Source organism: Schistosoma mansoni, chromosome 1 (assembly GCF_000237925.1).
Source record: "Schistosoma mansoni strain Puerto Rico chromosome 1, complete genome".
In the NCBI taxonomy this organism is placed as follows: Eukaryota; Metazoa; Platyhelminthes; class Trematoda; order Strigeidida; family Schistosomatidae; genus Schistosoma; species Schistosoma mansoni.
In genome coordinates, this window is record NC_031495.1 from 45,109,719 (window position 1) to 45,136,344 (window position 26,626).

Consider the following 26,626-nt stretch of genomic DNA (forward strand, 5'->3'; position numbering starts at 1 on the left):
CAGCCCCGAACTCAGAATCGATCAGATACAACAGTGTGTAACCTGTTCGAACTCTGAGACCTCCCAAGTTGGCTAGCAGGGTCACCTTCACTATCCAGCAGCGCCACGAGGTCTCAGGTCGGATATGTTGCCAACCCATAAGTAAGTAATTGGTTTAGAAACAAGGGCACTAAGTTGACAATATACGGGCATTTTTGTTGCCAAATCCCCAACACAAACCCGAGAAATAAGGGCACTAGTACCTATCATTAGTGGACGTATTAGCTGCACAATCATAAACTAGCCAAAATATCCGCCTCCAATGGATGTTAAGTTTTGTTTTTACCATATCTGTATAAAAATAAGTAAACACAAATACTGCCTACGAGTAAGGGAGGGAGGTATACAATAGCCAATCGTACGATTTCCTCTCTTCTCTCTATGTAGTACTGAAGTATCTTCAAGATAAAATGCAAAAGGAGAATAGTGGGTTTATTGTTAGAATCTACCATATCACTTTCACAGAAAATAAAGTCAGTTGTTACTCAACTCATTACTAAGAAACAGTGTGTACATAACCAAACAATGGAAAAACTTTTGAAGTAGAAAAGCTTTAAATAAAATATATTTTCTCAAAGAAAAAACGTTATTTTCGGGAGATATCGCATGAGGAACTTTATTTCTTTCTACACAAATTACTAGCGATATTCGGATAGGGAACTGGATGTTAGTCATAAGGACATAGTATTCAGAGCAGTACTAGATGTAGAGCTGGAATGAGCAGAATAATCCAAAGACTCTGAAGATGTGATAGCTTGTAATTGATCTGAAGTTTCAATTTGTGTGGACGAAACCTAATAATGAGATGAGAGAAAAGTTTTCAAAAATAAACCAACAAGGAATACAAGTTAGTAGTGAGAATCGATCGATTTGTCAAATGAAATGTTCAAATTAAAAACACACTATACTACGAAAAACAGTATGACAATCTCAAAACACTATTAAAAAACACACTGACGACTGAAGGACACTTATTTTAAAATATATTTAATTATCGAGGCTAAACAACGCAATCATCTTTGCAGTGATGTGAACGGAATTTGGTTGGAGAAAATAGTTTGATCTATACACATAATAGGAAACAATTAAAATCCCATAGTCTAGTCTGAAAGCATTTTTCAAAATAATATGGGATATATAATTTAAATGACCACTATAATAATAACAGGATGACAAACGTCACGAAATGCTAACCGGAACAAAATATTACCTACTTAAATTTCTACATGGAACTTCCCTGTTTTCCTAACAGTTGTTAAAAATGATAGAGATATCTGTTAAACGTTTATGAATTTAATGACGCAGAATCTAGTTAAGTGTTGGGGATGTCAAATCCCCAGAACTTACTTGGTAAATGGCTTAGTTTTGTAATTTTATTTTGGAAATTTGAATTTAGCTGTTTTCGCGCCAAACGCGCTCTTTTTACCTTCACGTCATATTTCCCACTTGTAAACTATCTTAAACGCTATTGGTCCATTGTTTCTTTGTGTGTGCTATTTATTAATGATGCTCAAGGACAATTTGTTGCTGTATAAATGCGCTTGACTTTTTCCCTTATTTGATTGCTTGTACTCGGCTGCTTACGGAATACATATATTCCCCTACTTGCCTTGGACTTCTTCATCTAGTTAGCGGGGCCTGGGACAACAGATTAGAATAGCTTATCGTGTCATTGGCTTTCGTTCGTTACCGCGGAATCCATTTAGTTCAAGCACATCAAAATACACAAATGAGCAAGAAAATAAAAGAATCCACACAATTTGTGATTAAATAATTAAAGAAAATGAAGAAAGCACAATCTAAGACCGGACTTACATGTTTTGCATCATTATCAATAAAATTTCCAGCTTTAGTTTCGGACAATGCTGGATACACAAAACTCATTTGTAAATCACGTCCATGAAACTGCGTAAACTGACGAATAGCTGCCTCGGCAAAATCACGAGTGCAAAACGTAACTTCCAGCACTAACTGATTAGTTTCAGGGTTAGTTTGTTTTGTACAAGATTGTGTATGCAAGTAATTTAGCTTGAAGTATAATGAGAAAGTCGGGAAAAGTCAAAACCGATCGACAATTTAAACTCACATGCAAAAATGAAAGTAAACATCAAATGAAAATAAAGCTTTGATAATAACCACAGTTCTTGAATTTGGTCACCTGACTATTCAGGACAGTCTACATATAAGATGTGCCACACTTCGAAACTGGGTATCTGTGTTGGTGGAATCAACTGAAATGTCACTGGGAATTCCAAGAGCGCAACACAATTTTCAGATTCTTGAACATGTATACAGGTACATGCGTAACTGTTTATCCATGAATAGCAGTAAAACAATCTGGTCAAATATGCTCTAGCGGAAATACTTACGTGTTGAGAGGCCGATAGTGAAGATTATAGGAAGAAAAGCGCAACAAAATCACTTCAATCATGATCGCGATAACTTCCGGCTTAAATAACTACCTACAGACCAACACCGTGTGCTGTAAATGCGAACAAAAAATGACTGGTCTGACAGAAATATTGCAACAAGACCATAAATGCAATGAAAGAATACTGGGTGCGGCGATTGCTGACTAATTTATATTCGAACATAAAGATATACTTATTACATCTGTATGAATGTAGATGTCAATCGAAAAGCGATATACAAGCAAGTTGCATTGATCTTACAGTACATGAATATTTAAAAAAATTTCGAAATCACAGTAGGCCTACTTAATACTCGTTTTATTTAACAGTAGTGCAGAACGCATTTCAGACATGTGATTATATTGGCATAATAATAATAATAATAATAATAATAATAATAAATGCGATTAAAAGCTATTTTTGGTAGGACAAAAGATTTTTTGAAAGCAAACATTTTAACACATACTGAGAGGGCATTCTGAAAGTTTTCTACATCATCTGATTCGATGCCAGTAATATACAAAGTTCGAGGTCGCTTATCAAGTTTGGTTTGAGTTCTGTTCGGGTATGCGGCATTGTCGCCAGGAGCACAACCGCTTGTGTTTTGAGACAAAAACATATCTGAAGGCCGGACTGTCTCCAAGTCGACAAGCTAATAAACAAAAAGCCGTTTGAAAATACTGGGTGAAAAGGAAGAAATCAGTGTAACTATAGAATTACATGTGGCTAACAGAATCTTCTTACAAATTCAAACATCAATTCATATGGACAAACAACCATATTGTTTGGTATTCAAAAATAAACTGATAATAGTGGTAGCGATTATGGCAGGAACGCTCTTCAGTTTGTCAGTCGGGTCGGGTTACGTAGGACCTGGTAATTAATGTGTTTAATGAAAAGAGATGTAAGTTGTGTACTCATATTGAACAAAGGTTTACACCAATAAATACGGTTGGATGAAGGGGTCAGGTTAATATTACGTGAGTAGGATCGTATGATTTTGAAGTCCACAAAGTCAGTGAACTTATTAGTATGGATGGAATTATAGCTCACGATTAAGCTACGGATGTAATAATGTTCACGTAGCTGTAAAGTGATCTAAATAAGGTTTAAAAAACACCAAAAAACTTTTTAAGGGAAACAGTAGAATGGTCTTCGGCAGTGACACAATGTTAAACTAGGTTTTATTTTGAGAAGAGCGGTAGATCTGTCCACGGAAATACAAGTTGATAGTATATTCAGGTTTATCATTAGGTATCTGTAACTTTTTTATAAACAAGACTGATTTCAAATGTGAGCTGAAGTCTACAATTAGCATGATTGATTATACACTGAAACTAACCTGACCGAAAACCGATATGTGTAAATCTAGAAACTAAAACGAATACTAAGAAATACTAGTCTATAAGTAAAATGGACTCAACGAGTCAACAGATTTTACAACTGAGGCAAAAAGACTACCTGGCGCTTAAGTTCTACAATCCTTCGACGACCTTCTTTTAATTTAACATCATCATGAGTAGCCTCACGTAGATTTGCTTCCAATTTATCGATTTCGATTTGAATCTAATGAGTGAAAAATAAACAGAGATGAATTAATATACGATAAATAATAACTAAAATACTAAGGAAATACTCATTTAAATGTACAATAGTGACCTTTTATGGCAATCAAAATTAATAATTAAGTTGGTAAATATTAAGTTGGTAAGAAAAACAATTTATTAAAATGAACAAAGTTTATCATTATCATTGAAATTATTAAAAAAACAACTGCATGAACGAATGTAAGTTATGTAAACATACTTCAGAGATTTGTTTTTGTCTTTCTAATCTAATTGGACTCGGTAATGCTTGTAATGCAGCCGCGCTAATTGTTGTGCTTCCTAATGGTTTTGAAGTGAATATTTTTTTGCTGTTTGATTCTCGGTTTGAACTTCGGATATCCAAATCTTTCTTCTCAGCTTCCAAAGTTGATTCAAGCTCAATTTGTAGCCGTTTGGCTTCAGTAAGTAATTTCCGTCTTTCATCCAATGTCAGTGGTTTTGAATCTGTACCATTGTCTGTTTCGCTAGTACGATTATTTTCCAACTGACTCATTACTCTTTCAAGAAGTAATTTCAGTTTAGTGATTCGTTGTTTTCGAGCCTCAATCACTGATTCTCGGGCTTCACGAGACTAGAGAAATAAAATATGAACATTTTAAAATAAAATTAGGTGATAAAAGGATAATTTTACAGTTGAAATCACGAGTCGATCTAAGCTAGACCACCATTAAAAATCTGGAAGTACTGGACAACCGTTTCGTCCCAGTATGAGACGCATCAGGAGTGAGAATCCACGATACCGCATGCGGGATATTTGACGAAATAAACTCTACATTCTAGTAAATAGTTAACTGTTATCAAATAGGTATATTACATAGAAATAAATCGCATTGAAATTGAAATATAAAATGCAATATAATCAGATATAAATATATGGTTAAATTCTATTTTAGAGTGGCGTAAAAAGAGTACCTTATCTAAAAGCATAAGTTGTTCTTTACGTTGTCTCAATGCAGCCATTTTACGACGCTCCCAAAGAATTGCCTCAGCCTCTTGTTTATGCGACAAAGTATAAGGACTTGACGTAACAGTTATATTATTACTATTATTATTGAACTGCCTTGCTGTATCCTGAAAGAAAACGAAATAAGGTCTTGATGAATAAACAATCCATTTCGTTTGAAAAGATATAGCAAAAACTAAACAAACGATTTGACCATTGTGTTTACGATTTGAGACATGTAAACACAAAATTTGATATACCTCAATAAGCACATAAAAAATGTGTATTGTATCATCGAATTTCATATACAAAAAAAAACCATGGGCATTCATCATATCGAATTGTTGTAATGACCTTTATCAATGGGGTTTTTGTGGAAAGAACTATAATTATTAGCACGTCAACATTGTTGTATTTACTAATAATGGAACAAATGGGGAATCCCTACTTACTAATTAGTATACGAGTCCCAGATAATAATTAGTAAGTGATTTTCGAGGTGAATACTTACCATACAATTAAAATAAGACCTTAATAGTTTAAATATTTAATAGAGGATGAACAACAAACTATGCCATAAAGCACAGTTATGATGACAAAATCAAGGTAACAATTCAAACACTAAATTTGGAATGAATGTATAACAGAAATACAACACAATTAATCGATGTCATCCACACTACAGAAAATGAAACTAAAACAAAACACCGAAGCGACAGTTTCCTGAAAAAACGTAAAAAATTTGATGTTTAAGAGTAAGGGTCATGCTTTCGTCTTCGGATCTCTTGAAGTGCTCAAATACTCTTTAAAACTGTAATATTGCTTAAAAACCTACGCAGTAAAAGCTGCATGGTTCCAATAAATGACCTTTAAAGTGCTGGATAATCATTGATAATAAATAAAATGGTTAAACTGAGGTGTTACAGTATGCATTTATTAATATAATAGTTGCCTAAACCCGAAATGATTGTACTGCTGTTATGAGTTTTACTTAACAAAATGCCAGTTGTTAGCTGCGTAAAAATAAGAAATAAGGTTGATCGACCAAAATGAGCGGATACAAGCTATAATATCTGAAACCATAAACCAAACCACGTATAGTGATTAAGAAACTTATGTGTAGTTTAGTATTTATATTGGTAAATTATAACGCTTTTAGTTATTAATCGCAAAAACTTACATAAAGCTAGAGGTAAAGAAAATCAAATACAATAAAATTAATAAAACCCGATGTCTACAAAATGACGAGAGACGTGAACAGATTTAGCGAGACTTTTCATAACTACAGCTTCCTCTTTGAGTTATAAACCATTAGTTAAGATAGGATATTTATGGAAAGTCATAAAATTAAAAGGTTTTTCAATTAAAGCAGTTACTTACTTACTTGCACCTGTTACTCCCAATGGAGCATAGGTCGACGACAAGCATTCTCCAACCTACTCTGTCCTGGGCATTCCTTTCTAGTTCTATCCAGTGGTTGTTCATTCTTCTCATATCTGTTTCCATTTCTCGGAGTAATGTGTTCTTTGGTCTTTCAAGTCAGGGTTTGCCTTGTGACGCAGTTGGTTGCTTTCCTCAGCGCGTCCTATCCACTAACAGCGCTTCTTCTTCCGCTGGATAGAATCTGGTTTGTTCTCCCCCACACTAGGTTGTTTCCGATAGTGTCTGCCAAACGAAACCGAAGTATGTTGGGTAGACAACAGTTGATAAACACTTGTATCTTCTGGATGATGGCTTTCGTAGTTGTCCAGATTTCCGCCCCATACAGTAGAACTGTCTTCACATTTATATTGAAAATACTGATCTTGGTGTTGGTTGACAGTTGTTTTGAGTTCCAGATGTTCTTCGATTGTAGATGTGATCTTGCTTTGCCGACCCACATCTTCACATTCGCATCAGATCCATCGTGTTCATCGATGATGCTGCGCAGACATCCTCAAAACCTTCTCCGTCAAATGTGATTTGATTGGTGCATGCTGTATTGTATCGGAGGATCTTGCTCTTCCCTTTTTGTATATTGAGTCCTACTGCTGCTGCACTGGTCATCTTCTCCTGCATTTATTGTTGCGTATGTGATAGAAGAGCCAGATCATCTGCGAAGTCTAGATTGTCCAGCTGCATCCTAGCTGTCCACTGTATCCCGTGCTTCTCTCCAGATATTGACGTCTTCATGATCCAGTCGATCACCAGAAGAGAAATGGTGAGAGTAAGCAACCTTGCCTAACACAGGTCTTTACCTCGAACGAGTCTGTCAACTGTCCTCCATGCACGATTTTGCAATTTAGTCCATCATCATAGGAATTTCGTATGATATTGACTATCTTCTCAGGGACGCCGTAGTGTCGAGGAAGCCTCCATAGTGTCGTCCTGTCCACGCTATCAAATGCCTTCTCGTAGTCGATGAAGTTGATGTACAGTGATGAATTCCATTCGATTGATTGTTCCACAATGATACGTAGAGTTGCGATTTGATCTGTGCACGATCTAACCTTACGAAATCCAGGCTGTTGATCTCGAAGTTGGGCGTCTACGGAATCCTTCACCCTGTTTAACAATACCCTGTTGAAGACTTTTCCTGGTATTGAGAGGAGAGTGATGCCCCTGTAGTTATCACAATTACTGAGATCGCCATTCTCTAGTATTTTGATCAGAATTCCTTCCTTCCAGTCTGTTGGTACTTGTTCTTCACCCCAAACCTTACTGAAGAGAATGTGGAGTATCTTTATAGTTACTGCTACATCTGCTTTCAGTGCCATTGCTGGAATGTTGTCTGGTCCAGCTGTTTTGCCGCTCCTGATTTGTCTGATGGCCATGCTGATCTCTTCAATTATTGACGGGTTAACATCGATTGGGAGGTCTGTGGGTGCTGCTTCGATGTTGGGTGGGTTCAGTGGAGCTGGTCGATTCAAGAATTCTTTGAAGTGTTCTACCCACCTGTTTCGTTTTTCTTCAATGTTAGTGATTATCTTACCTTCCTTGCTTTTCACTGGTCGTTCTGGATTACGATAATTTCCAGCGAGTTTCTTGGTTGTATCATACAATTATCTCATGTTTTCTTCGCTTGCAGCTATTTCCGCCGCCATTGCTAAATCTTCAACATATTTGCGTTTATCGGTTGTGATGCTCCTCTTTACTTGCTTGTTTACTCCTGTGTATTCAGCTTGTGCCTTGGTTTTCTCTGTTCTTGTTCGCATGATATTGATTGCTGCCTGCTTGTTCCTCCTTTCTTCAATCTTATCCAGTGTACCAACAGTCATCCATTCTTTGCGATGGTGCTTGTTGTGGCCCAAAGCCTCCTGACATGTTGAAGTGATCGCCTCTTTTATCCTTTTCCAGTTGCTCTTCATGGTAGTTCCCTCCCCATTGAGTAGATCGTTAAAGGCCTGGAACCTATTGCTGAGAGCTATCTTGAATTCATTGGATCTGTGTGTATCCCGAAGAACGGCTATATTAAACTTTTGTGATGTTTTCCGTCCCGTTGTTCAGTGGTTCTTGAGTTCCAGTCTCATCTTGGCGACCAGTAAGTGATCATCTGATGCTAACATCCTCCATCGACCTCCTGAACTTGTTGTTGATGCAGATATGGTCAATTTAGTTCTGCGTAGTGTGATCCGGTGAAGTACATGTAGCTTTGTGTATGCGTTTGTGTAGGAATATTGTACCGCCTATGTTCAGTTCGTTGAAGGCATATAGATATGCAAATCTCCCACCATTTTCGTTCATTTTTCCCAGTCCATGTCGTTTCATGACATCTTCGTATCCGGTGTTGTCCATTCCAACCTAGGCATTTAGGTCTCACATCAGAATGGTCAAGTTCTTTGTTGGGCACTTTTCGACGATTGACTGCAGCCTATCGTACAATTGATCTTTAACGTCTTTATTGTAATCGTTAGTAGGCGCATAAGTATTGGATGACGTTCATCGTAATGTGCTCTTTCTTTGTTTTGAAGGAGGCTTTGATGATCCTGGGTCCATGAGATTCACATTCTATAAGTGCTTTTGTGTCTGTTTGGATAGCATCAGTGCAACTCCTTGTGTATGTGGGGCATTTTCTTCTTCATCGCCGGAGTATAACAACAGCTCTCCTGAAGTTAATCTTTTTTGTCCATTTTGCGTCTAAGCACCTCCAGGCTGTATCTTTTCATTTCGACAGCAACTTGGATGGCTCTCTCGGTCTCTCACATTGTACGAACGTTCCATGTACCTAGATAAATTGTTGCTCTGGTTGTTAGGAGGGGCATCAGCCTCGTGACTTCCGAAGGAACTAAGCTTTCACATGAGGCGTCATAACTATTCTAAATGAAGACCTTCTAACTCCCAGGGGGAAGTTTAAATGGTTTGAATGATTTTTTCTGGTTAGAGTCTTTTTAGCGAGTTAGTTTTTCTATGGGATGTGGTCACTAACCCCATGCCCAACCCTCCTCCTTCATCCGCGCTTGGGATTTGCAGTAACCCCAGAAGGGCTCCAGGCGGAGCAGTAGCCGGATGTTATTAAAAAGATTTCACTAAAAAGCTAAAGTTTATATTTTATAATTTAGTTAAAAATTGGTAAAGGTTTTAGAAACTAATTATCTATACAATGTGCCATGAATAATACTGATAAACTTAGGCTCGTACAATAATTCAACAAATTCAACTAAGAATTTATTTCATCAGTAGAGACAAATGGTAGCATAAGATAAAAAATGAATACAGGTGATCGTATTTCGTAAATTTACAGAACAGGATATTTCGACAAGTTAACCATAGCATATTTTTGATATAATTGCTCATAAATAATTCCCAACCTCTTTAATCAATCACAAATATTAGGTACTCGCCATACATTTTTGTAAAACGAGATTAAGCTATGATAGCCTCGAATGAGCGGAACTATTAATGATGTGAAAATAAGGGATAAAATAAAAAACAATGGACAATCATTCTTACAAAATTAATATAATTGAAATTCGCAATCATTTAATTATGAGCAACAAATTTACTGACGATTTATTGAAGTAATATAAAAGATAACCGTCTGAAACTCACAGTATTACGAGCAAATAATAATGACTCTTGATCGACATTAAGATCAACATAATTATCTACTACTTTGTCCATTCTTTGGTTAAAAGCTTTATTACGTTCTTTGATGAAAGTGGCGGAATTTCGTTCATGACCATCTATGGTCGGATTTTCGTCAATTAAATCGTCGTCTTCATCACCAGATAATAAGGCATCTCCACTAGTTGGATTACGTTCTAAACGCCAACGAGACCTATTACCCCTTTGGAGGGTGTGATCAGAATGAATGCTGCCAGGAACCTGTTGACTTTCTATACAGTCATTAGTCATACTCATCCATGAATATGAATTAATTTTGTTATTTCCAGCAACAGGCCGTGTTCCTAAACGATCCAGTATACTCTGTAACAAAAGTTTAAAAAAAAACCAGTTATAGAAAACAATTTATCGTACATACTTCAAGTACAAATTAGCTTTCCATTAAAACACGGTAAATAAACGTTTAATCAATGGGCTAACCTGAAATTTATCAATAAAATATTCTAAATTACATCAAAATGATGAACAGATAATATAATCAGTGTTGGAGCAATATTATCTAACTAGTAAATGAAGTTATCCCACTCATTTACTAGGTACAGATTGACGTACATGGCTTTGGGCCAGTGACACCACCCAGGCTCTTAAGCCAGAGTAGATGGAACGATGTTTGAAACTGCAATTCAGTAGAATGTATTAATCATTGAACCATCGCTCTTCAGTGAATGATGTTACATTAGTAAATTATATTCCATAAAAAGAGTTCAAAATTATTAGGTTCATGAAAGTTACATGTATCTCTTAGGATTCTGAAGAATAAACACATTTCTAATTATTTCAACTTATTCGATAATTTGAACAATTGTCTTTTGAAAAATTCACTTCTAAATGTTGTTTTTTAATTTAAACTACCCACTCAGTTAATTAATCAAATGCGATATAGAATCTGATACATATGTACATCGGTTCAAGTTTCTACCACATTAGGACAGCGACATGAAACTGTCTGGGCAAATCCCATAGTAGTAGAGGTAATAACAACATTAACGATAGTAGAAAAGTCTAAAGACCCAAGATGCGATTCGAGAAGGAAATATAAATTAGTGAAATAATAGTTTTTTTAATGTATCCGTAATCTATAAACTTAGGATCTAAATAGATACAAAGAGTGAGTACAATTGCGCCACTGTAAACGATTTTGAGCCATGTTACCCACAATCCCTAATCACTGGTTACAATTATCATGCAGACCCCAATCAAGTAGTCTGCATCTACCTAAATAAGTCAGTTCAACAGTGTTTTTATGGACTAATGCTATGTCTTGGTTTGGCCCCCTCCACCTTTTTTCCAACCTACTCCAACATCAGACATCAGAGCGCATCGAAGTATTCAGTGGATGGTGTGTATACGTAATACATGTTCCAACTAAGTCGAAAAAGAATCACTACCTAGTCACCTGAATTGCCAAGCTTACCTAGTACTCCGAGTCTAACCTCGGCATCACTAAGAAATCATATGAATCCATTATGCACTAGAATTTGGCAACAATAAATCACAAATACCCTAAAAAGTATTTTGGTTACCTCTTAGGAAAGGAAATGTCAAGGATGAAACTGCCGAAAATGTCGACAGATAGGGAAATAACGCTATAACTCAGCAGGTAAAGATAAATATTAGACGCATCTGAGCACCAGATGGCAGTGATTGAGTATGCAAAACAACTGTGCCAACCAGTTTACTAAATTGTTTGCAACTTCAGTAATTTTTCGTGTACTTCTATTTACTATTTTGGTGATTAAAATATTTGAGATGGTTTAACGGTTAAAGTAACTAGCTTTAACCACTGATTCGCAGGTTTAAAATCCAGTTAATCTTTGTATTAGCAAGCTAGTTAGTATTATTATAAAAGTGTCTTAAAGTCGAACACATGAACTTTTATGTGACTGTAGTTGCATAAATGAAAAAAGATTCATGCGCCATGCTTCAATTACATCAATAGTAGAATAACCACAATCTAAGCATATGCCCATATTCTTAGTAATCACTCTGTACATCAATAAAATGACAGAAAGCAGACTGCCAAGCAGTATACTTGCCCACGATAATATAACAGTTAGAACAAAACATATAAGCGAAGAATATTGTTTTCAATTAGACTTTTATCAGGCTTGGCTCTAATATAAGGCAGTATTGATATGCACATATGAAAAGCATTAAACCCTTCAGTTTATGAATCGGTGATTATACGCATATAAGTCGCATTAAATATCCACTGCAATGAACCAATCAAATAGAATAAATCTCTAACTTGTCTGACCTTGCACAAGATTCGGGTTTGTAAGCGAAAAACCTAAAAAGATTAGTAAAAATGAAAATTTTGTAAAAGTAGTAGCAAACTACATGAAAGCCTGTGTCACCGCTATTAAACTTGCACAATGTTTTTAAAATTACAAATCCTACTTTTAAAATTTTACAATGAATTCAATATACTATAAAATCTAACCTTGGGACGAGGGAAACGACTAGTCATACTTCGAGCATTGTGTTTGAAATTTTCTGGAAAACGAGTGTAAATCCGAATAAATCTATTTGAAAACATAGGAATGGGGCTTCGATAGGCTTTTTCAGCTTCATCTGATGAAGAAAACTCAACCACTGCGGACCCTACCATGCCCTTGTATCTAGCGATGACGTTTATTACATGACCAAATTGGGAAAAATGCTCACGAATTTTATCCGCATCATTAAGTTTCCAAGGAAGACGATCGATATACAGAGTAGTACGAGGATCGATAGTTCGAGAAGTGGTATCCAAAGAAAGATCTGTGACTCCTGATGCTTTTGGGACTACAGCATATGAACTGATTTGTTCAGTGATAGGACTGGGTTTATATGATAGTGGTGGGGTAGAAGCATTATGTTCTACATCCGAAGTATCGCAAGACGGTAGAATATTGGACTCGGACGTCGAAATCATGGACAAATGTGGTCGATCTGGTTCATAAGCAGGTGGAGCTGGATTAATTTCGGATTGATCTTTATTAGTAGTATTTTGAATCATTGGCAAAGGAACTATATTTCGACTAATAGTGTTGGCGTTGTTGAATACGCGAAAATTATTAGGACGTGGTTGCACGTTATTCTGTAAACGGGGATGCTTCCAATTGGATTTATTATACAAAACAGAAGGGTTAGGAACCTGAGGAAATAATCCAGTATCCAGTGACTGATCAATGCAACAGGTCATTAACATCTGATTATCTGGATGATTAACTAAATAGAAAAGACAAATTAATGGGGACAAAAAACGGATAACGGTGAACTTCCCTGAGCCAAATATGTGAAAGGTAAAATTAGGAACAAAATTTACAGTTATTAGTTAACTGAAATCATATACCGAAAAAATGCTGACATGGAAACATTTCGAACCGATCCAATCTTGGCAATCATTTGTTTCATCGGTAAAGCCAAAAATGACAATGATACCCCTCCTCATTTGGCAAGTGTTCTGTTTTTCATGTCTTCTTAACCACTCATAAGGTAGAAGAACGAAGGGTTTGCCTGATAACGTTCTTGATCTTTTCTGACAGATCAAAATAAACAGGTTTGTTACGACGGCACAACCGACTGTTAAAACGCTGAAATTATTGACGTGGTTGAATAAATAATTTGCCCACGTATACGATCATTAAGTTCCAGTCCAGTAGATTCCAGAACCACTGGTCAACTGACAGGACATCTATCAAGGAGTTCAAGCTGTCGTTAACATAAAATATCCAACCAATATAGTATGAACATGAGCTACTTTTCAGGTAATGATTAATTAATCAAGATTATAAAGCAATCAATGGGGGTCTATTATTATCCATTATATGAATCTATAGACATCAATGCAGAGAAGCTGTTGTTAAAAATTATGAACTGTAATGTTATACTGTGTATATATGAACGTACATATTATTCATATGTAGTTTTTCAACAAGGTTATTACATATATATTTTGTTTAGAAATTTTAAAAAACATCCTTATGTTGACCACATCTCTTTATATACAATGTAACGAATACACTGATGCTTTCCCGTTAACATATACTGCAATATAGGTACAATAAGCGACAGACAGCCACATTACCGACATAAAGCCAAAGTCAATGACTTCCAAAGTTTACGTCTTAGAACAAAGTAAGACAATAATTGATCATAGCTAATAGGGAAACATATGTAGAAGAAACCAATATACTTTATTCAACCTCAAAACCACGGGCTTTGAAACTGCAGTGAAATCAATATGTCATTCCAAGGACTTTATTACTGTTGTCTCAAATATACGGTCACACTTGGATCTATTTTGGCAACACTGAACGGTAGCTACAACGACCCACAGGACATCGTATTTTTTCGACAATAATAAGGCGGTAATAGACTAATTAACCAACAAATAATTCGAACATATCACTTAAATAACATACTAATGCTAAATTCCAAGTGTTACAAAACTAGATAATTACAATACTTTTTGAAATAATAACGTAACCGAGATGTTTGCAAGTTGTTTGTTATGCTAATATTTTATGTCCAAAGATGTGAAATTTTCACATAAGATTTGCTACCTGAACATTTAAAATGATTTTGTTCCTATTTTTGCCGAATATTTACGCAGTAGTTGGATCTAACTATTGAACAATTTGGTAGTATGAAGTGTATTTCGATAATCCGCACAAAACATATCGTTTTAAGTGCGTATAGCATTATTATTTCTGCTAATAGAATTTTATCAACTCCATGAAATTTTATTAGCACAATAATCAACATTCAAATTTTAACATAAGTATACGTAACAGCATGACTAGATAAAATTCATTTTCCTATCCAAAAAGTTAACAGACCAAGGCAATATCGGGATACGTTTAGACTTTTGCAGATGTACACATGATGAACGAAAATAACTGAAAATATAAGATACATTACGTGAAGCCGCAACAGTGCAGCGTAGCCAAGATACACGACTAAAACCTTGAAATAATGGAAAATTAAGCGCTGGACTTAAAAAATGAGTAAAACGTGCTGCTTTTCAGTATAATTCATCAGTACATTCTATTAGTCCATGATACTTTTGTTCCAGAAATCTGAGTCAATATTTTTCACAGGGTAATATTGTTATGACGTCAACTTCCAACTACACTGAAATCAATGAGGATTACCAAGTTTTATGACATTACATTATTTAATACAATACTGACCACAGACATTTAGTTCGTTTTGTTGTTATGACGGTTAGCAGTACATCTTATCTAATGTACGCAACAATAGCATACGCTCTTTAATTCCAGATGAATAGGCTACGTGATACCTTAAATTATGCGCTACAAGTTATCTAAAGTAATACAAGATAAAAACTAATGAGCATGCAATGTTACAACCCCTTAGTGATGTGACAATAAACCGAGTTTTTAAAAACTAGTCCATTTTTTTAGGTTCAAATCATGGCACTCAATATGCGACTACATTGAAAATAAATCCCAATTACATAAACTTAACATTTGTATCAGAATATTTCCTACAACTATTTATTTTCTGTTAATAAACACTTATTAAAGTGATTCGTTTTATGTGCATAGAGAAAGAGGTTCACTACACTGATTCATTGAATAATTTGCGTTAAATGGATTACAAGGCTGAATAACTTGTAAAAACGACGATTGTGTATCGTAACAGTATGCTTGGAAGAATAAAAAAACTATTTTGCATTCATTTCAACCTAATAATCATACATATTCAAAAAGTAAGCATTAGTTTATTTCAGTGCTAGAGACTTTAACCTCTGGGAAAATTCTAAACTGATTGGTGGAAATAAGTTCATGTTTTGACACGAATACATTCTGTATATGGGGTTGGAAATATGACTTTAACCAGTCATAATAATTATCCGTAGAATCCAGAGAATGACTTTTACCACATTTTGACCATTTCCATTAGGTATACTGATATTCCACTAACAAGTAAACCACTGTTATAACTATTTAGTAGCTTCAAAACTTTATTACGTCAGTGAAAAAAATCTAGTGGTAGATTTTAGGTCTTTAGGTAAACACCACAGTAAGCAATAAACAGACGTACTTGGAGTCGGGTGATAAACAGGAATAAGAGGAGTACCAATATGTTGGTTTAGATCGTTAAGGTCAGTTGGTCCAGATAAAACAGCTGCTACAAAAGATTGCGGCTGAAGTGTACTGGATTTCGATGCCTCTTTTCCAATATTCATTGGTAAATCCCCAGTATTACTTGAGAGTGTATTAGTATCTAACAGAGGGTTTGTGAGATGAGCGATGGCGGACACAGCAGATTTAGCAGACGAAATTACCAAAGCATTCGGGCCATGGTCATACTGACATCTGTCTCCATATACACAAAAACCACGCTCTTCAAAATCACGACAGCGACGGCTCCTTACACCCCGACACTTTTCATCAACTACTCTATAATCGGTGACAGACTTCGCAAAAGATTTACAAGAACGATTGCTATGCTCATCTTTATCCCGTGAGTGGATACGCTCCCGATTGTTATACTTATGGGATTCCGAATCATGATACTTATTTCGACGCGATGAAATTGTATTTGAATGAGTAACTTCTTCATTTGAACTACCTACAACGAAAATAGAATTTACAACTTCAAATAAATCGCTGCCTAAACAAACGAATAGTTTCACTGACAACAGTTGGTGCTAATAGACGTAGCCAAAAAAAACTAACTACAAACCTGATGAATTGCGCCTGATATGACCATCCACTGTTTTTAAGCTAGACTCTTCTGAGTGATTATTATGACGCCCACGACTGCAGGAATCTACATGCGATTCAAGTTCTTTCCCATGTTGCCTACTTGTTGTACTTGCATTATTTATTGGTCTTCCTGGAGAGTGGGGACTGCGTGAACGACTATCTGACGATATTTTTTTTGCTTTAGTCTCCGGTGAGCGTTTTCGTTTCTGCTTGGGAGCACAAGTGTCCGTGACATTTGAAGCGTTAGTGTTATTGTTTGTCAAATGTCTTTTCCTGTCTTTTGATACATTATCAAAAGAAGTATTTCCACAAGGGTTTTTTCCAGAAGAATCTTTTGAGCAAGAGTTGTCCGAAGATGACTGATTTGGTTTCAGTGTTTCACATGCAACATATGTTCTTGATTTAAGTACAGCAAACAAATCCTCCACGAACTTTGCTGTATTTTCTTGCAAGAATACTTCCAACTGGTCAATACATATTTCTCTTAGTTCCTGCTCGCCTTTATCTTTTTTTATCAGAGCTATTACATACTGAGAAAGTGGAATTGGATCAGCAACACACCTACAATGTACACAAGTTGCAGGAATAGTTTTAAAAACAGAAGTGCAAAAATTTTTAGGAACAATTTATAGGAGAAATGTGGTAACTAGTGAAAAAACAGTATTAAAAATCCCTATTTTTTCCATCGTGAATCCAAATAAAAGTTACCTCTGTTCAATGACGTAGTACAAGTTTTTTATTCTCTGAAATGCTCAAATTATCTGAAAATAATATTTGGGCTGAATCCTATATAGTTATTAATCCTGGCTTGAATAAAGTAGCATACGGATATAGTTATTTCAGTAAACATGGTATCAAGCAATTAACTTCAAATAATGACTTATCAATGAAACTAGTTTCTTGGACAATGTAGAAAGTGCATTCAGCTAGATCAGATTCAATATGAAAAACTGAAACTTCCCAACTTTTTAGCTGCCAGAAAGACGGCAATAGCGAACCGAATCCATGTCACTATTACTTCATAATGGGATGCACCGATAGTTTCTGTCTGTTTCAAACAATGTATTTACGTTAACAGCACTATTGCTTTCAACAAACTTACACTGAATGGGTTAATGATTCTTTATCAACACACAAGTCTGGAACGATAAGGACAAGTGAAAAAGCTCATGACTTCTCTTGTTGCTTACTAGCAGCAGGGACGATTTTAGCTGGAGCCCATTAGAGTCACAACCGATTCCCATTACTAACAAATAATCTTTCCCTTTAAATACTACATATCTCCATTCCTAATTATTTCAAGTAGACAGATATCCTGATGATTCTTTGCTTGGACCTCATGATATGCCGCTCATCTACCGGTAGTCTCGGATTTATTGCTTTTAAAATGTTTCGCACCGTAATTTACACAGATGAATTACCTGGATCACTATCAAGCATAAAATAGAGTTCTTCTTTGTGTACAGGGTCAAGCACATACCGTATTGTGACATACAATACTGTATTGCTGTCTAAATTATAGCCCATGAGTTGTATGATTGTAACATGGTACCTGTGAAAGGAGTATTTTCTGACAGGATGTGAAACACAGAGCTTTGGGCAAGACATAATGTTAAATCTAATCATCACCATAAAAGTGCCAAACACCATAAAAGGAGTTGGGGGAGTCACTAGCCAACAGACGTTGAATGTGACTCCTGCTGGAACCCCTTCAGAGTTAGTGCACGTCCCAAGGCTGGATAAAGAATAGTAGGGATATTAATTGTATTGAGTTTGAAATAATAATTATGTGCACAGATTTTCACACTTTTATTTTTTGATATTTGTAGGATTATTTATTAACTAGGATTACACCATAAGCATAACTGGTCGGAATGGATAAAATAGCTGAAATACTAGGAAGTAATGGAGAATTATATCCACTTGAAACTAATCTAGGATTACTACCGACCCAAGACCGAATAAAGGAGAGCTGGACATAGGCATTAGTAACCCTACCTCTGTAAAAAAAGAGCATTACAAAAATCCTAGCCAGAACAAACTACTTACACCATTTAACTCTGCTCAGGGAGTTGAAGGGTCTTCATATCGAAACGTTATGACACTTCATGATGAAAACTGAAATTATTTGGAAGCCGCGAGGCCAAAACCCCTTCTGACAACCAGAGCAACAATTAATGTCAGTATGTGGGATGTCCGAATAATGAAAGAGACTGGGAGGGTCACTCAAATAGCAGCACAAGTGAAAATATTCTAACTGACCGTGCTTGGAAAAGGTAAAACTTATTGGACACAATTTGGACCAAATAAATCAACTTCGGGAACTCTTATTGTACTCTGGTCATGAAGAACCAAGTTCCCCCGACACCTGGAGTTGCAATGATCATGTCCAAAGAAGCACGAAATGCGCTTATGGAGTGCGGAAGTCTTGGTTCCAAAATCACCAAAGCATCCTTCAAAACCAAGAAGGCAAGGATCACAACGAATGTCATCCAGTGCTACCCTTACATAAGTGATTGCAGCGAAGATAATGAACATAATTTTTATGAGGATGGAGTCTATTGTAAAGAAGTTGACAAGAAAATACTTAATTATCCTGATGAAGGACCCAAACGTTAAGGTCGCGATGGACAAAACTTGGTATGAAGGCATTATGGTGTATGAAGTGGGGAGAAAGTAAACAACAATGTCAAGAGACCGGTAGATCTGTGTGGCTTCACAAACGTGGTCGTGAACTCACGGTTTATGGAAAGACAGAGTGTATACACCCACACCATTGTGATCGATTCTGAGCCATGTCACCCAGTCTCCAACCATTGCTTACGATAGTCGCGCAGACCCCAACCAAGTAGTCTGCATCTACCAACATGGCTCAGGCTAGAGGTTGGTGACTTCGAGCACTGATGCAATGTTTTGGTTTGACCGCTCCTAACTCTCTTCAAACCATCTCCTATACTAGTCACCATTGCGTGTCGTGGTAATCGGTGTTCAGATATACGTAACACGTGACCCCTTCTTATATATCGGGACAATCAGTGATTGAGACCAGTCAGATGGTATTACGTCCAACTCCCAGATTTTAGCCAAAATAGTAGAGCATGATCAGAGTTTAAACATGTGCTCCGGAACGATCGACAGTCTTCTATCGAGCCTCGCCAACGATGACTGATGGCAATATGGTCTGTTTGAGTCAATCGTTGGTTTGCTGCAGGGGGTCACCATGTTGGACGATGTCTCTCCTTATGCTTAAAATTAGTGTTTGCTAAAAATAAACGACTGTCTGAGCATAGTTGCAGCAGACGATCACCATTATCTGTTCGCTGAGCCGTGATACTAAAATACCCGCCTAAATGTCTTCCTTTTTGGTTTAAGCTACCTACCTGGGCATTAAGGTTACCCGCTACGAGCACTACGTCTGAGTGTTCAGCTTTTTGAGAGCTTCCCGTCAAGTTCATCCTTCACTTTATCCGGACTGCAGTCAGTGGGAGCGTAGGCAGAAACGAAGAAAAGGCAATGACCTGTCCCTATACTTCCGGGTTCTTACAGAGCCATTTAGCCGAACAGCATATGGGCGACTGTTAACGGGGATCCATTCTAATAGTGATTGTTCTGCCCTCGTACTTAGTGCTATGCCTACACCTGTCAGTCCACGAGAACTAGCCATCGGGTCGCCAGATAAACGGAGGGTTTATCTCGTCGGCCTTCTGTTTCGGCGAAGTGAGGTCAAGTGAATAACCACACAATGATTCTGTACGCGTATTTCGGAGACACAGCATACATCAATGGCACGAGATTCTAGTGTCTTATCCAAAGAGGCATGATAGATGATTTGAATAAGTATGTTGAAGCCCAGACCGAGATGTAAATAAACAAGGAGGATCTGGTGCAGGTTTCAATGCACGAATTTAGAAAGGGAAGCATTCCTACAGTTGAAGAATAGCTGTAACTCAGGAAAAGTGTCATCGAAGACCGAATCCAGAATTTTCAACGTGTTAAAAATTCTATTTTACGGAGCTGGAACTTGGAGAACTAGCATAACCATCACCAAAATACAAGTATTTACAGCAGTTGTCTATGCTATATACTGAAAATTCATTGGCTAGAGATTATTAGCAGAGAACGAACCAGCTAAGAATGAAATTGGGGAGACGTTGGAGATGGATAGGACATGTTATGTGGAAACCACTAAACTGTACCACAAGTCATAATTTGGAATCCTCAGGGCAAAAAGACATGCGGCAAACCAAGCACAGACAGTTGCGTGGAGATAACGGACCAGAAGCTTGTGTTCCAAGAGGGGTAACAGGTTTGAGTGAGTAACACTATAGATAGTGCACTAACATGTGATACTAAGATCAGTGAAGGTGGGAAGGCTACATCTAAGTCGAAGCGATAACGAACGAGTTTAGATGTTTCAACCGTACAGGTTTCCAAGGATAGTTATTCAGACCCATTTTTAGACCGATATACTCGTTACATGATGGATATCGATTTCTTTTTACTGGTTTAGTCCTCTAATTTTTTCAATTTCCGGTGCTATTGCTCGGTAGTTTAAAAACTAGATTAGCAAATGTTGGTCGACTGTTTTGAAATTTGGGCAAAAGTTGAGTCTCATTTACAGTCCACATAATAAGAGATTCGAAGCTCAGTGTACGAACCCATATCTGATTAGTGAGTTATTTTTTAGTTTAATTTAGTCAAACTTTGATGAGTATCTGATCTATGTAAGACTCTCACCCAATGTTAAAGTTGTGACACACCACAAAACAAATATTTACGACTATAACTTCACCATCTGACAGCTTGACCCACTAGATAGCCTTATTACAATAATTAGTAAGTCGAAGAGCAAACGGCTGTAGCTTCCACTAAGCATTTACACATACTAATGTCAACGCAACATCTTAATTTTAAGGGATGATAAACATTTTACGTCGGAGTGTCATCAAAGCAGTCCCATTCGTTTTTACCCAACACTTCTGACAACAGGATCTCTCAAATGCCGGAAAGTGTTATTATCAACAAAGCTTAAAGGGTGAATTGACAAACATACACAAAACTTGAGACTAAATGGCATCAAAATAAGTAGTCATAATTCCCCTCCATTCATTAAAGATAATGTTAAAATAAGATGAAGAAAGACTGGACTAAAATGATTATCCGTTAAAACCATTCTGTAATAATGGTAATTCGGTTAGCAAAATTGAGGATCTTCAGACTGAGAGGGTTGCGACATGTGCTACGTAAGCCTAATCACTATATATCTCGACGATGCCGACTAACGTAGGAGTAGGCTGAAAAAAGCTAGTTAAGAAAACTAAGATGTAACATTAGTCCGTGAAGTTACTGACTGTTGGACTGAGCAGTGTAGATAAATACAAATTACCTGGTTGAATGAGTTGGGTGACATATTTTGGAATTGACCTCAATAGAGCAAGTGCACTTTCTTTCTCTGGGTTCTGAGTTTTAAAGTTACCTTACATGTTTTACTTCGCGGAACCACTTCTTTCCAAGTCATATATCCTCGGTGCATTATCTTTTTCAATACATTTAATACAACAGCTTCTACTGCCATGGTCGTTAATGATAATGTTATTTAGCTGTTTTTATGTGGTGTGACAACTTGGGTTGATGCACATCACTTACGCCTGTTATTCTGCCTGTAGCCCCTCTAGAGTTACTGCCGATCCCAAGCCCGGGGTAAAGGATGAGGGTCGGGCATGAGATTGGCAATCCTATCCCGTAGAAGAAATCTTGCTAGAAAGACGCCAACCAAATTAAACAAATTAGACCATTCAAACTGATGCACATTAGCTGTTGCGTATTATTGACTGTGTTAAGCCTATGCACCCCCATCTGACTAGTAACTCAGTTTACCTATCTACTGATAGACGTCACTGCATGCCACTAGACTCAGCCAGCTACATTTCTAAAGACGTTTCGCAAACAAAGTTTGAAGTGACTTGATTGTATATTACTGCTGAATCTTTATATAACAAACTATATACGAAGCTAAATTAAGAGTTGTTTTGTGATTTATTAAGCGTCTCACACTACGAGCTTGATACTCATTACCGTACAACATACAGAGGCCCTCAACATGCTATTTGTATATATTCACGGACAAGTGTGGGAAGTGTGCTAACGGTTAAAAAACTGTTAATTGCTGACTGATTTTCCCCCGAAAATTACTAGTAACAATGTAACCTATGAACCTGGGATATGAAGGAGATAAGAAAGCATCTATTTAGATTTACATCAATCTTTAACTATACGAATTTGTGAGGATGCATATTGTTTTATCGTTTTGTCGAGTCTGTACAAGAACATATTGCAAAATAACGTGGAAAATATTGAAGTTAGTGAATAAAATATTAGGTGTCAAGCGGGAGTTACACAAAATCCGACGCATAACTTTATACTGATGGTTTACGAATGGCTAGAACATGACAGGAAAAAACATGAGCAAAGTAACACCTAGCACAAATACACCACTTCAAGTTGCCAGTTTTGCGACATTGTTAAAACAGCACGAAACCAGTTGTACATTAGGCAGACATTAAGTGATGTGACCAATAAAAAGAACAAAACTCTACCAGTGAGATAGAAAGTGACGCGTCGACTAATCAAAGACCAGCCGTTGGAGATACCATAAGGACTCGTGTACTAACTTGAATGCTCCAAAACTGATTTACCATGGACATTTGGAAACTCACATCAAGTGGCCGAAAGTTTCATTTCACAAGGGAGCAAACGATAACTGCGTACACGAAATATGTTGCAACAAATCGATAAGTAGTTTATCCACTCCGTTATTGGCAAAAGACTTTGAACTCAATTTTCCAAACCACTCTTTAAAACTGGCTAGTCGAGACTCTCAGCTGTTCAACCCGGAACTAATGAGATAAACTTTGACCCTTAGAAGTAATGGTAGTAAGCTGAGGGCATTATGGCATTCCCTAAAATGACGCCATATATAACGCTACGTAGTATTTCCCCAACAATGTGAAACAATACTTTTATTAGGATCAAAAGCAATACCCTCATAAAGTGCGATTTTATATTACACAAAAGATTATTAGTAGAGAGGAGACTTACAAGGGTTTCAGCTTCCCATGGAGCCATACCTCAAGTTGTTTGTAGTCAACCTGCATTGCACTACAAGCCGCCAAAACCTCAGTATGGCAGTTGCGCAAATTTTAACATAACAAAACAAAATAGAAGGTGTTAGTCAATAAATCAACAAGTAATTAATTCTACGGAAATCTGTGACTCATGAAAGCAACTCAGCGAGCCAAATGTATTTAAAAACTGGAATAAACGCTACTGAAAGCTGACAGTAATATTATAATCATTGAGGGAACTTTGTCGACTTTGGCCTTTTAAAGCATCACATCAGATTAGGATTTCTGTATTACGTGCTGAAGGCCGAAGGCCTGCGTTCTTTCATCGAAAGTAAATCTATTTGCTTGTCTGGTCTTCTCTTGAATGAATCAATTAAATATTCGAACAATACTTCTTTAGATAACAGGTTCGAGAATGTAACAGATATGTAGGCTTTGACGTCGCTTTAGTCCTTTACACATGTTATGTAGAGAAGCGTCTACATTGTCTAGCCATACGTCAGTGGTAAAGAATCTTGAAGGTATATTTGGAAATTTGCAGATATCTTGAGAAGCGCTTAGGCTGACTGTAAGAGATGCGTAGCTCAGCATACCTTATTGTGCTCTGGTGCGGAGGCGTTTCACCTAAAGTGTGTCCAGTAAGACCAACAAAGTCAGCATCAATGTCAAATACTTACAGTACTGTTGATTTCGAGGACTTATTAACCGCTACGACTCACCAACTAATAAGATGGTGATCATTCTAGTATATGAACAGCCAGAAGTTCAAGCATAACGGCCTTTTCATAGGTAATTACATTTCTGATGGCTTCTTCTATCCAGAAAATTCTGGTTTTCTTTTTCTACTCCAAGGTACTACAAACTACGAAATAATAATAATAAACGTACAAGTATAAGTTTGCTTCATCCTACTCTTCTTCAGTATTTCATCTATTCCAGTCTTCCTGAAAAAACAAAGGAAAGATGCCATTTCATATCGATGCACAATTGTGCTTACTTGGGCAAGCAAAACATGCAAAAAATCTTGGTATATATCCATACATGCACCATGTGACAGAGTGAAAATAGCTTTGTAACCTTTTTTAGAAAATTAACGTACATGGATACTTAAAATTCTTTGATTCGCCTTTTAAAAGCATGTATATTGAGACATATTTTCTAAGAAATCAACTTCTTTGTTTCTGGCACAACATAAATACAAAATGCAACCGAATAGCCGTAAAACACGACTAACGAGATCAAAAAATGTATCCTTTCTAAATTGTCAATCGCCACCAGCCCTTCAAAAGTTCTGGGAACCTCACAGTTTATTCAGTGTACTCTAATTTAGGCAGGTTGTTGGGTACCAGTGAGGAGTAGAAAGGATTCTATTCTAAGCAAGTTGATTTCAACCAGTCAATTCTGTTAATTTTAGTTCCCTTTCTACTGATGATATAATATTATTGATTACGGCAAAAGTACTCTGAAGAATCCTTCGTATCGAGTTTTCATGGGTCGCGACGTCCGAAAACGTGTCTTAAATCGAAAGGCCAGTTGAAAAGAAATATCAGTTGGCCACGGTCGAGTGAGAAAAGGGTTTAACTGAACGCATTACGTTTGGAAGCTTGCTTGCATAATAGTTTGGATCCATATTCACTGAAGAAAATGAAGGATCTACGAATTCTGCTGGAAGTTTAAGTGTCGTTCCATAAACGAGTTGAGCTGCAGTGTAGCCAACGACGGCTTACACTGAATCGCGAATATCAAGTGAAATGAGTGCAGCTGCATCTGTTCACTGTGAAACATTTGCAGCTAAGAGTGCAGCTCTCAACTGTCTGTAAAGTCGTTCTACCAACCCGTTTGCTTGTGAGTGGCAGGCAGTCGTTCGGAATCTTGTGGTTCATAAAAATGTAGTCAGACAACGGAAAAGTCCAGATTCGAACTGAAGTCCACAGTCTGTAGTGATAGTTGAAGAGCAGCCGAAATTCGCTGCCCGTGGTTCGATGAAGGCTCGGGCCACTGTTTGAGCAGTAATATCTTTGATAGATACTGTTTCTGGTCATCAAGTGAAATGGTCTAAGCAGGTTAATAGACAAGAGCATTCATTTGAATCTGGTAAAGGTCCTACCAAATTCAGACGAATATGGTCGAAACGAGCATCAGGAGTTTGGAACGAGTCTAAGGGACATTTATTGTGTCTAATCACCTTAGATGTTTGGTAGCCTACACAGGACCTGCTCACTCCCTCAAGTCTTTATTCATACCTGAACAGCAAAATCGTTATGCTATGAGCTTGATGAACCTTGGATAAAAACTAACCAGGCCGTTGAACGCACTATGATTCAACTATGATCAGTTCAGGCCAATTCAGAATGATTGTCACTTTGTTTTGCAGGGGCAGTTTACCTTAAACGTCAACACTATGACCAAAAAAGTATCGAGAAGTCGGTTCTGATCTACTAACGCTCACATGATTTATCCTAACTTTTGGGCAGATGAACGATCTTTTTTTCAATCTTCCTTGCACCTACACACCTGATCGTGAGGTGCATGTCAGCACGTATTTGACTGTATGTTTACCTTTATTCTTAACACCCATAAATACTAAGTTATATTTTAAATAATAATGCATAGGCACGTTCTCCTTCTCCGTTTCGCACCTTTCATGGCCTGTAGGCACAAATTTTATCTGAAA

The 26,626-nt window shown here is 36.9% G+C and overlaps 1 protein-coding gene across 1 annotated transcript; it reads right to left on the reverse strand.

The window, feature by feature from the left end:
- Positions 1-451: 451 nt before the first annotated feature.
- Positions 452-23,982, reverse strand: Smp_088550 (putative rrm/rnp domain; the record flags this gene model as incomplete). Its single annotated transcript, XM_018794569.1, has 11 exons — positions 452-833; positions 1,855-2,067; positions 2,917-3,102; positions 3,912-4,016; positions 4,257-4,628; positions 4,970-5,128; positions 10,029-10,406; positions 12,547-13,316; positions 16,161-16,691; positions 16,806-17,389; positions 23,927-23,982. The coding sequence occupies 11 exons, from the start codon at positions 23,980-23,982 to the stop codon at positions 711-713; spliced, it is 3,477 nt and encodes a 1,158-aa protein (XP_018648969.1). The 3' UTR covers positions 452-710.
- Positions 23,983-26,626: the final 2,644 nt, after the last annotated feature.